At 31.8% G+C, this 13,077-nt stretch overlaps 2 protein-coding genes across 2 annotated transcripts; one reads left to right on the forward strand and one right to left on the reverse strand.

Moving 5' to 3' along the window:
* The first annotated feature begins 361 nt into the window (after positions 1-361).
* LOC149482096 (lysosomal acid glucosylceramidase-like) lies at positions 362-11,695 on the forward strand. The gene is made up of 12 exons (XM_089704144.1): positions 362-713; positions 1,098-1,231; positions 3,405-3,501; positions 4,073-4,214; positions 5,006-5,162; positions 5,413-5,573; positions 8,236-8,359; positions 9,836-9,949; positions 10,173-10,314; positions 10,472-10,551; positions 10,891-11,177; positions 11,571-11,695. Exons 1-12 carry the CDS (start codon positions 644-646, stop codon positions 11,671-11,673), a joined length of 1,611 nt encoding a protein of 536 aa, XP_089560270.1. The 5' UTR covers positions 362-643; the 3' UTR covers positions 11,674-11,695.
* On the reverse strand, positions 11,689-12,679 carry LOC149482097 (mitochondrial inner membrane protease subunit 1). The gene is made up of 2 exons (XM_089704190.1): positions 12,197-12,679; positions 11,689-12,124 (listed from the first exon to the last, which is right to left on the reverse strand). The coding sequence occupies exons 1-2, from the start codon at positions 12,302-12,304 to the stop codon at positions 11,768-11,770; spliced, it is 465 nt and encodes a 154-aa protein (XP_089560316.1). The 5' UTR covers positions 12,305-12,679; the 3' UTR covers positions 11,689-11,767.
* Positions 12,680-13,077: the final 398 nt, after the last annotated feature.

Genomic DNA, 13,077 nt, shown 5'->3' on the forward strand with positions numbered 1-13,077 from the left:
ATCAGAATGATTAACATTATTTATTATTTTTACATCAAATTGATAAAATAAATAAAGTTTCTGAGTGAGACGACCGAACAAACAAAATGATTTAGTATACAGGGGGGGTTCAAACGATTAAGACCTACTGGGAAGTTTCTAGTTACGGTAAGGATGAACTCATTAATTTAAATTTATTATTTTAGTTTGAATGTAAAATTATCTACTTATTGTATAATATTTTACTATTTAGGATAGATATGTCTAATCTTTTGCTACTTATGATACTCTAAGTTCTAACAGTGTCTAAAGATATCATATAACTAGCTGCGCTCCGCGGTTTCACCAGCGTGGCTCCGCTCCTGTTGGTCTTAGCGTGATGATATATAGCCTTCTTCGACGAATGGGCTATCTAACACCGAAAGGATTTTTCAAATCGGACCAGTAGTTCATGAGATTAGCGCGTTCAAACAAACAAACTCTTCAGCTTTATAATATTAGTATAGATATGTGGGAACGGACGAAGAAATTCTCCTTCCTTACGTGTTGAATAAATATGTGAAAGTTGTAAACTAGTTCTTTACACATTTTATATTTCACTTTTACAAAACACCGATCGTAATACCGATATATTGTTCTCTTTTTTTACCAGCTAAACAGCAGAATGTGGAAACCTCGAAATATATTTTTATTTTTTGTTGCCTTAATTTACACCGTCGCCATCACGAAAAGTGGTAAGTACTAAAAACACATTTTTTGTTCATTATTTATCATGTTATGTTTGTACTTTGTAGTATAATTTTAAAACGGTTACTACAAATTTGATAATACAAAACAAAAGTCAAAAGAAAATATTCATTCGTATCACACTTTCACGTACCTATTTCTGTTATTGATGTTAAACTTCATGTTATATACCTTCGTAATATAACTCAATCAAAGATGTAAATATGTTATCTAGTAACTAAAGTCCTTATAAAAAAAATCGTAAAATTAGTCACATACGATGAGAACTAGCCAGTCTAGCCTTGTTAGTACATCTAAAGATCATCAGTTTCCATATTCACATCTAGAGTAAGAGTTTAACATAAGTATTCATACATCAGGAAACATTTCAGATTTACCATGTGCAGCGCGTGATGTAGGTATCGAAGGGAGGTCTATAGTATGCGTCTGCAATTCTGATTATTGTGACACTGTCACTCACAGCCCGCCTGCAGTGGGGTCCTATGTAGTGTACACAACAAGCAAAGTGAGTGACTTTCTCTCCCTATAAATTAAAAATTAGCATTGAAGTCTACAATCAAAATGTCCTAGGTTCGATCGAGGTCTGAAACTTTAGGCACTAAGGAAGTGGAACTTTATTTTTTCCAAATTACATATAGACCAGTACATGCATATAAAAGTCTAGAAGTAGTTAATTAAGTTAAGGTAGTTGTTTAATGATGCAGTGGTATAGGTAGGTAGCAACAATTTTCTACTATTTCGTAGATTCGATTTTTCTTTATAGACTAGAGTAAATAATTTTTGAAACAAAAAAAAATCGCAGTCGGATGAAACCCATTACAAAAGGAGGGGAATATGATAAAAATGTAAGGAAAAATAAATTACGGTCAATCCGAGTTTGGGAAGCGGGAGGGGGGAGCTTTTAAGAGAAAAAAATGGTTTCTCTCGATTTCCGACAAAACTACAAGTCCTATGGAAAAAAGTTCAATGGCAAAGTTGTAGGTAATTAAAAGTTCTACAACTTTTGTATTCACAATTTTTTCACATAACCTCAAAATTTAGGTGAAAAATTCAAAAAACCAAGTTTTTGGTCTTTTATTTTTATCTACTTCAAAATTTATTTATTTTCTACGAAATTTGGTGAAAACTTACTTTATTATGTCCCAAATACACTGTAATTTATTTGATTGAAAATATTTATTTTTTCGCCTTATTTTGAATTAATACCAAAAAAACAACCTAATTTTCAATCGAAAAGTCACCCGTCAAAATATCAGCTTTTTTCAAAAACTTGGGGTGCCTTTTATTGATTGAAATCTCTTCTTTCATATGGTGTAAAAAAAAATAAACACCACCATAGTAAATGTTCTCAGGAAATGCATACAAACAGTGTGATAATGAGCTTTTACTAAATCAGGCACACTTCTCGAACTCTATATCTTCTCTTGTATCGGCTTTTCGGTAATATTTCAAAAGAAAAATAATTATCTGTTCTAAGTTTAATATTTTACAGCATATTCAAAAGCAAAATGATGTCGATAAAAACATTTCAGGTAGTTCGAGAAGTGTGCCTGATTAAGTAAAAGCTAATTTTCACACTGTTTGTATGCATTTCCTGAGAACATTTACTATGGTGGTGTTTATTTTTTTTACACCATATGAAAGTAGAGATTTCAATAAATAAAAGGCACCCCAAGTTTTTGAAAAAAGCTGATATTTTGACGGGTGACTTTTCGATTGAAAATTAGGTTGTTTTTTGGTATTCATTCAAAATAAGGCGAAAAAATAAATATTTTCAATCAAATAAATTACAGTGTATTTGGGACGTAATAAAGTAAGTTTTCACCAAATTTCGTAGAAAATAAATAAATTTTGAAGCAGATAAAAATAAAAGACCAAAAACTTGGTTTTTTGAATTTTTCACCTTAATTTTGAGGTAATGTGAAAAAATTGTGAATACAAAAGTTGTAGAACTTTTAATTACCTACAACTTTGCCATTGAACTTTTTTCTATAGGACTTGTAGTTTTGTCGGAAATCAGGAGAAACCATTTTTTTCTCTTGAAAGCTCCCCCCTCCCACTTCCCGAACTCGGATTGACCGTAATTTATTTTTCCTTTTATTTTCATCATATTCCCCTCCTTTTCTAATGGGTTTCATCCGACTGCGATTTTTTTTATCTTTTCATTATTTTTAAAGGCTTTTACCCCAGTCTATTAGGAGTATATTCAAGGTGATCATGTTTGTGCTCTCCTTCTGGTTACATTAACCTAAGGATTTAACTATATTTTCAGTCTTATAAATGATCGAAGAATATAACATAGGTAGGTGTCTTTCAATAAAGTCATCACACATGAGACACCCATAGGCCATACTTAAAATGCTATCAACACATAGTAATATGTTATTCAAAATTTCTTCGGATTTAAAAATTGCCTGCTAAATAATATACGCCATAAATATTTTAGCTGCCTAATTATGAATATTAATATTGTAGCAATCCACGTGTAATCAGAATTTTTTAACGTAGACATAACGAGTCATAATATCTAGATTGTAGAGAAAGAAACTTGAATTGCCCGTTTATGGTTTTTTCTCAGTAAACAATAAAATGCTTCTCAGACTAATAATAATACAAGAGTATATGAGTATAATGACATACTTAGCTGCATCTCTTTTTACCTTACTTACACATTTCAGTCTGGCAAACGTTTTGAAAAATCTTCAGGAATTATATCAAGATCTAATAAAGATGATAGCAATGCTGAGGCGACAGAATTTAGTAGTGGAAATAAAAGTAAGTAACCTTCTTCGAATGCCTATGTTCATTTTCATGCAGATTTAAGGTTAATTAAACATAGAGCAGGATTTATAAAGCTCTACTAATTTTATTTGCATCATGATCGTTACGGAGAATTTCGAAATGCAGAGGATAAGGGCCTATAGGGCCTATTGAAACTCTAAACACAGAAACAATTTAAAGTATACATATATAAAGGTAGTTGGACGGAACAAAAATACAAATTTGAAATAACCCTGTTGTAATAATCTGGAAAAATATGTTTTTTGTGTCTATATTATTTCATTCTTGATTGCATTTTGTACCTACATATAAATAGCACCAATTCAAAGAAAATATCGTTGTCCTTTATCATTGTTAATCAAATAAAACAATGCACTTATATATTATTCTATACAAAGGTTGTGCTTTATATGATGTCTCGCAGTATTTATCATTATCGTTATTTCGTAATTAGCACGTGCAACAATTCATGTTTTGTCGAGATAATTTTGATATGTTGAACATAATATTATCTGATTTTGGAATTTCCAATAATAATCAATAATGACTAATTAATATATTTTAGGAAGCATATGGACAAGTGCGACATTGACATTGCACCCAACTAACCAACACCAAACCATTCAAGGCTTTGGTGGCTCTGTTACTGATGCAGCAGCCTATAATTGGAATAAGTTATCTTTCAGGACTAAATCTTCATTTTTAAGGTAAACATAGTTAAATTAATTTAAAAAAAGTAGTGTCAGATTTAAACTAGGATTGTAACGGAACTCCGCCTCCGCCTCCGTTACTGCGGAACTTCCGCAAAGAATTTAACCTCCGCCTCCGCATCCGCCTCCGCAAAATTTATGCGGAGTCATATCGGAAGTTCATTTACGATCACAAACAAGTGTTTTCAAGTGAAATGGTCGAAAGTTTACAGTTTACTTAAGCCGCGGGAACACGGCCAAGCGGGTGGTGGGAGTGTGAGTGAATGAATAACAGGAATCAACTTGTCAAAGCGTTCGGTACCGCGTAGTTGCAATTGAGCCGTGATTGTTTTAAGTAATTTCCTTCTAATACTTCACCGCTTAGAAGGCGAAAAAGCCGCAAAGCTTTTGTTCGTAAAATATAATTTGCCTCTTGTCAATTTTGATTACTAAGATGAATCATGAACATGTATGTACAATTGTACACATAATATATAATATAAATAAATGTTGCTGACTCTATTAATCATAAATTTATTTATATTTTCCCAACAAATTTCACCTCCGCCTCCGCCTCCGTTAACCTCCGCATCCGCGGAGGCGAACCTGTTCACCTCCGCATCCGCCTCCGCCTCCGCTAAGTAGGCCTCCGTTACAACCCTAATTTAAACCATCGAAATCGGTTCACCAAATCGAATCTTCTGCGTTGCAAGACAAAAAAATGGAAATAAATTGAGAACTTCCTCCTTTTTTTGAAGTCGATTGAAAAATCTAATAAAAATGCTAATGTGAGTTATTCTATGTTTTAGGTCGTACTTCAGCGAAGAAGGTCTAGAATATAATATAATACGCACACCCATCGGTGGCTCTGACTTCTCGACGCATCCCTACACGTATAATGAGTATCCATGGAACGATTTCGCTTTGTCCAACTTCACATTCTCATATGAAGATATATTTCTTAAGGTAATAATAATTAATACTATTCTCATAAACGAGAAAATGTGTTTCTTTTACAGGCCATGTAAAAGAAACACATTTTCTCGAATCTCCTTCAAGGATTGCAGAGAATACTTATATCTGATTGACTATTACAGGAAATATAAATGCAAACAGCAATTTTTAAACTTATTTGCCCATGCATTACCCCATTGAGTTACTATGTAGGTACATTACCCTATACAGTAAAATATAATAACACAACTTTCTAAAACAGATACCAATGATTAAAAACATCCAATCTATAGCCAAAGAAGAGGTAAAAGTGATGGCTTCTACATGGTCTCCGCCAGTCTGGATGAAGACGAATGAAAGAATAACCGGCTACGGTCAGATTAAACCGGAATATTACCAGACTTATGCAGATTATCATATACGGTATGATGTTGATTTATATACTTTATCTTTGATTATAAAAAAATATTTTGATGACTACCTATACCTAGTATATATGTACGTAGGTATATGAGTTTTGGATCTAACCTTAGCTTACTTCAAATAATATTTATTTTTGGTATTTTGCAGTTATTATAAATAATAGATAATATGAATGTAATGTAGGTACATTCATATTACACGATGTTTTAAAATTTTAAATCATAGTTTAACAATTACTGTGGTTTCAACATTGAGCTACTATTACTACGTACTATAATTAGCTCAATGGGTTTCAACATGGTTTCAACCGTTTATTCGCATGTTTTTGATTAGAATTTAGAATAGATACAGCGCCTCTTGCGGTTATATCAGAAACTAATGTCGGTAATACATTTTTTATTTCAATGATGTATTATCGGAAACTGTCCAAATAATTATAGTTTTATATTTGTAAAATAATAAAAGCTTATATTAAATTAGGTATTAAAATCTATGTTTATTATATATATTTATATAGGTATATATATTTATTTATTTTTTTTTCTTCTCCTAGGTATGTATCTATTTGTGAACATATGTGTATTATTTATCTCATTCTTGTGGCTTGTACTTTATGCTGTTATTATTTTATTTATTATTATTACCTATTTATTTTATATTTGTATGTATATATTTATTTGTGCTCTGCCCTATTCCTATCCTTTACTTAATTTCTCTCTGTACAACCGGTTGTCTGGAAGAAATCGCTATTTAGCGATAAGACCGCCGTTTGTTATATTGTATCCTAGGCTAAGTCTCGATTTGTAATTTATCTTGAGCAATAAAGCAAAATATATATATATATATATAAAATCAACATAAGGTTTACACTAATGGATTTACCAATAAAGTTAGATTAAAATTTAAAACCGAAGTAAGTATGTTACGTATAGGGTTGCCAACTTTTTTTACAAGAAATAAAGTATGTATATTCAGGTCTATGAAGATTATTGAACAGTATTTAAGCAAAACAAACAGTATTTATTGTAGTGTGCGCCCTCTGACTAAATAAAAAAAATTGTGAGCGTCTAAATATAACACATAATAATGTGTCTGCACTTTGATGCCGAAAACAGTATTTTGTATAGGGTCAACCGGGGCAAATGCAACTAAAAAATAACAAGTTTCAAGTTTGATCGGTTGCAGTTATCTCCTTTTATATTTGGTCATTTATTTGACCCATTTAGTGATTTTTGTATTTATTCAAGATTATTTTCAACCAATCAAGCAATACAGTAGTCTTATAAATAACTGGTAGTGAGAATATTTCCTAAAATTGGTAGAAAAAGTTACATTAACCCCTAGTCGGGGGTAAATGCAACTAACTGCCATAGCTCTTCTTCTATTTAATATAAAACAACGAATATAGAATATATTTATGAGATTTCATGTTATTCATAGGATTTTGAACTGGATTACCGTGTAGCAAGGACGAGTTTTCAGGAAAAATCTTATTTTTCTGATTGTGGGGCAAATGTAACTATTTGTTAGAGAATTAGTGTGGGGAATGCAAAAAACTTATTCATCGATATATTTTTATTATTCTATATATATATATATATATATACAATAACGTTATCTATACAATAACGTTGCGATCGTAGATGGCGCCGCATTATTTAGAGGAAAAACTCATGTACCTACTTTGATTTACCACTTTAAATCGCAACAAAAAAATATTACAGTGCCCCTACCTACTAAGTCAATTTTAGTTTTTGGGTCAGAACAAATAATATTCTTTGTGTTAAATATTGTTTAAAACGTAAACCAAACAAAATACGTTTATTAGTTAATCAACCGTTTACTAAAAATTACTTGAACAATCACAGAATTATCCTACCTATCGTTTTTAGTTACTTATATTCTTTAACCACGCTTTATCTAATTTGAATTTTACTTATGAACCCGTCTCTGGGTATAATATCGAAGAAATAATCGATGGTTCTTCTTTAATTAATCATAAAGAAAGTATATTTTGACTACCAAGAAGGATACATAATAAAAATATCGACACTGTCACATCACTAGTGTTTTTAGTTTCATACAAAAATATAAGGGGCTATTGTAACTAACCTCACAGTTGCAATAGCCCCACAGTGAAATTTTCATGAGGCAATTGTAACTGCATCAATAACACAAAATAGAGTCAACTAACGCACTAAAAATATAAATGAAATAAGCTTAACGGCTTGTGATAATCGTGTCCAATCAAAAACACCTGCAAAAAATCACTCCTAAACAATTTTTTTGTCTGCAAAACTCGACACCTGTTTTTACGCACACCAACTTCAAAATAGCGGTTTGACAGAATGGCCTATCAATCAAATAGTTTTCATCGTAGGGGCACCATCTATTACTTGTAAGATTTATCAGTCGTTGAGTTATTGAATCATAGGTGGCGATTTATTACAACAACTCTAATAAATTAGTTATGATAACTAGTTGCAATAGCCCCATAGTTGCATTTGCCCCGGTTGACCCTACTTTTTTTTTGTTAAACAGTAAAAAGTATAATTTAGTTAAAAACAGTAGAATACTGTTTAAAACAGTATAGTTGGCAACCCTAGTTACGTAGGTACTAGTTAACTAGGACTTTCCACAATTTAATTTAATTTTCATTCAGGTTTATGGAATTATACGAACAAGCAGAGATAGACATCTGGGCGATCACCACAACCAACGAGCCCATAAATGGCATCTTGCCATTCGTTCGATTTAATTCATTGGGCTGGTTTGCAGCGGATTTGGTAAATACATACATATTAATCTAAATTCAAAATTGTAACTAAATATACTTACTAACTAATAATATTTACGAGTATATTCTAAGATGAATTAATTATTGCCTTTGTATACCTACTGACTGTCATCTCGTATTAGCGAAGGAATTTCTTAGTTTGAATTAATAAAATTGTTGCGTGTATTTTTACATTCCTATTGGGTATTGATAAACGTTGATTAGCCTCTAATCATTTCAATATTATTGAAAAACAATTAAATTTTTACATACATATTTATCAGCACATTTTTCTATGAAATCATATTCAGGCATTCGATAAATAAGAAGTATAGTAGATAAAATTTACTCTTAAGTCGATAAATACCTATTAAAGTCGCGATATTAAAGATTGCATTATTTTTTGTATGATAATTGACAAGTATAAATTTCGAACACAAACAATACCTACATATTATATATATAGCCACATTTCTAATTGCCTAGTGCCCTAATTTTATTTATGAAATTGATAATAATTGGTATGTTTAATTTAAATACGAATTAGGGTGCACTCACACACATCAGTCACCGTCACGGCACGTCACCGGACAGGATTAAAAAAAAATATGTATCAATAGTTCTAGTATGACTCTGTTCCCACACGACAGTCGCCGGCACGAAATCTATCAGTGACGTCCCCGGTCAGGCACGTCAAATAATCTTTCCATACATGTACCATACTTTTATCCCCACTCACCCGGTGCCGTCACGTCTCAGTTCAGTCAGCGTCGTGCTACCGTCAATTGCTACATGTTCTCTAGCGTGACACACGTCTAATCACTGACTAACCTGATGTATGTGTTCAATGATTCAGTCAAACCGGCGACGTGACTGACGGACAACATGACGGTGACTGATGTGTGTGAGTGCACCCTTATAGTCGAGCCAATTTAATAGGCAACATTTGACGTCTATCAATTTTATCTTCGAAGAGAGGTAACCTGCTTAAAAACATCGATTAAAGTGAATTAATCGATACGGATTTGAAACATTTGTCAATCGAATTTATTAATTTATGATGATTTTTATTCACAAGTAATCAATGCATTCGATTCTAGATGTCAGATTTCGATTTTTAGAGTAACGTCTCTGGTATTTAAAAAGAAAAAATGTTTATTGACACAAAATTGTAGCGACGTCAGTTCTTCAATTCAGAAATTGTTTATTATGTTTAGTATGGTTTATCAGTAAAATGAAATCTTAAAATTACTTGTATCGGTCATTATTATTATAAATATGTAATCGTAATTGAAAAAAGTTTAGCAAATGTGCAGTTCTAACAAAACGAAATATCATGTTATTCTATGTCGTCGTTACTAGGTTACGTTGTTGAATTTTGTTGTACTGTCAAATGTTGCATATTAAAATGGCTCTACTATACATAGTTAAACCAAAAACAATTTTTTCATAAATTTCTCATATTTTTTTATCAATATTATTTCAGGGCCGATGGGTGGGCGCCAATCTGGGACCAACTATTCGAAACTCACGCTTCAATAAAACTTTAATATTTGCAGTCGATGATCAACGATATCTATTACACTGGTATCTTAGTGGTGTAAGTATATTATATGTCCTATAATATGTTAAATTATGAAATCAGAAATAGGATATGTAATTTTTTTAATTTTAAGTAAATACACATGATTTGTTAGATATTCGATACTGCGTATAAATAAAAAAATAAATTTAAGAACATGCATGCGTAATATTCATTCGTATGCAACTATGTCTATGTATACATATAACAATTTTCATTCATGAAAAATATACGCTTACAGATGGAGAGAGGAGACAGAAATTCACTGAACTTCGTGGATGGTATAGCTGTTCACTATTACGGAAACTTTGTGCCCCCAACTATTTTAGATGATTTGCACCGAAGATATAATAAAATTATGATAGCCACAGAAGCATGTGAAGGTACGTATATACCTACTGATGATGCATTTCTTTCATAATTTTCTGTAGATATAAATTGTAGAGTGCAAGTTGACAAAGGCTTAGCTTAAAGTAGGTATGTATATAACTTTTATGAAGGTTAAAACGTAAAAATTAATTTTGAATTTACTTACAACAGGTCCCATGCCATGGCATCCCATGAAAGTGAAGATTGGATCTTGGGAGCGTGCTCAACGCTATGCTAAATATATTTTGGAGGTGAGTAGTATAAAACTACGAACTATAGTGGAGCGCAGCCTTAAGTTTTTGTGCAAATTGAAATATTTTTTCCTTTAATCATATCTACTTTAAAAATCTCAAAGTTTAGCTCAAAAACTATTGGTTACTAGAATCTGTAATTTGTGTGCTTTATAAAGTGTACCTTTAGGAGTACTATGCGACCTTAACTGTAATTTTCTCGAAAATTTCTAACAAGTAACGACTCCATAGAAATATCGTGGAAATATCAATAGATGGCGCTACGCGTAAATTCGCGCGTCTCGAAATGCACAGTGCTTGATTTTTATTATTTCATACAAATTTTTATTTCTATTTCAGGATCTGAACCATTACATGGCTGGTTGGATAGACTGGAATCTCTGTTTAGACGAAAACGGCGGACCTAACTGGGCAGACAACTTCGTGGATGCACCCATCTTAGTGTATCCCGAAAGAGACGAATTTATAAAACAACCAATGTTCTATGCTATGGGACATTTCTCTAAATTTATTCCAAGAGGATCTAAACGTATCTCAGTAACAAATAGCATTTTAAGTTTTGGACGAATAGATAATGTCGCTTTTATCACGCCGCAAGGAAATATTGTTTTAGTCCTTCATAATACGTAAGTAAATCTACAACCAAATTGCGTGTTTATAAATAAATTTAGCTCATAAAACACAGAAATTGGCAATTTGTTACTTGTTAATACAACACATGTAAAAATATTTGCACTCATTGAAGTAAACAGCAATAAGCATCTGGAAAAATGTTTGTATTATATTATGTTTAAGTCTGAAAAGTTTATAAATTATGAGTTTAATTTAAGTGGTATTATTAGTAGCTAGGATGAATTGACAATCTTTTGTCTAAATATTATCCTCTTACTTAAGCAAATCTAAAAAAAAATAGTATTTTGTTCCATATAAAATTTTGACTTTCTTTACATTTATAAAATATGTTATGTATGTTAAATATGTTATCTATGTTGAAAAATAATCATTGTTTTTAATTTCAGAAACACAAATGACATGAATGTATCTATAAGATTAAACAACAAACGCATTGACCTGGTTGCTGAAGCTGAATCTATTAAAACTGTAGAAATTAATCCAAACTAAGTTAAAATAAAGAAATTAAAACCTTAATGTGTCTTTTATTTCTATATGTACAATATATATATTCCATCAACTGTCCACAAAATGGTCACAGACACTAATATTCAGTTAAAGTACTAATTTTGTCTAACGGCCATATTCGGCACACTACTCTGCTTCGTATAAGGCCTTGTGGAACAGGTCCATAGACACGAGAGTCAGACGAGTTACCAGAATTGTCTCCTTCTAACCACACATGCCCCCGAGGTACATATTCAGCCCGTCTAGGAAAGTGACCCCTTACTTTGTCTCCCGGCAAACCTGTTATTCTTTTACAAATATTTTGGTGAGGATTTGTGGGACTCTTGGCTATAACAATATCGCCACGACGAAGTCTTTGCATTCTAGGCGTTATATGTTCCGTGAATAGTATATTATTTGATTCCAATGTAGGTTCCATTGAAGGCCCAGAGCACTGAAAATAAACATAGTAAATAATGTATAAATAAAACTATTTAAACAAAGCATTATATTGACGTGTACATACCATTACAAAATCTCCAACATATTCAAAAGTGCAATGTGTGAAACAGGCATATTGTAACACATAACCTGCGAATCCTACTGTCTTGCCAATTAACTTAGACAAACCCATAACTTACGTGTTACATAAAAGTATTCTTTGGCAGTCATAAAATTATATTTTTACAAAATATGTAGAAGTGTTATGTCATTATTGACCAAGTTATTTTTTAACAATTTTCAATTACTGCAATCCTTTATACTGATCACACGTAAGTTTAGCGTCGGATTCTATTTTTATTTATCATCCTCATTGCCAAAACATCAAAAGTATTAATAATATTAATAATTTTACTTGGACTGAAATATTTATATTTACGTCAAAAGCACATACATGTCAAAACTCAAAAGTCATAACAATTATCAAATAGTCACAGATTATCTAGAATTCAATCCAGAATTTTCCCATTACATAGAAATTATTACATATTTCTAAATCTAGCCACTAAAGTTAGATGTTATAGCTTCTGATAAAAACCTAAGTAGACAATGAAGATTATGAGAATTTTTGAATCAGGCGATGAAATTATCTACGAATTAGTTCAATATCATTTTACTTATTATACCCGGCGCGGCCTAAAAGTATCTACAGACGCTCCGATTTGGTTGGTGCCAACCATATCGGAACCGACAAGGCAACCATTCCAACATTGCTACAGATTGTCCGACGGTTGGCCTTCCAGCTGTCAGTTGACCATAGAGTAATATGTCAGTTGACCATAGTACGAAGAGAATGGGCTAAATTCTACTATAGAAATAGAGAAAATTACAGTCATATGCGGCTCTTACAACTTATTTTTTAAGGTTTTTAATGTAGCCGCACTGTCAATTTTTTTTAATACTTCT

This window comes from Colias philodice, chromosome 15 (genome assembly GCF_061535455.1).
Source record: "Colias philodice isolate Cphi_HAF_F1 chromosome 15, ilColPhil1 Martin Lab GWU primary, whole genome shotgun sequence".
NCBI lineage: Eukaryota > Metazoa > Arthropoda > Insecta > Lepidoptera > Pieridae > Colias > Colias philodice.

Coding starts and splice junctions, on each gene's coding strand:
- LOC149482096 (XM_089704144.1), top strand. CDS start 644: ATGTGGAAACCTCGAAATATATTTTTATTTTTTGTTGCCTTAATTTAC. Junction 1,232..3,404: donor TAGTGTACACAACAAGCAAA/GTGAGTGACTTT, acceptor TACACATTTCAG/TCTGGCAAACGTTTTGAAAA. Junction 11,178..11,570: donor GTTTTAGTCCTTCATAATAC/GTAAGTAAATCT, acceptor TTTTAATTTCAG/AAACACAAATGACATGAATG.
- LOC149482097 (XM_089704190.1), bottom strand. CDS start 12,304: ATGGGTTTGTCTAAGTTAATTGGCAAGACAGTAGGATTCGCAGGTTAT. Junction 12,125..12,196: donor ATGTTGGAGATTTTGTAATG/GTATGTACACGT, acceptor GTTTATTTTCAG/TGCTCTGGGCCTTCAATGGA.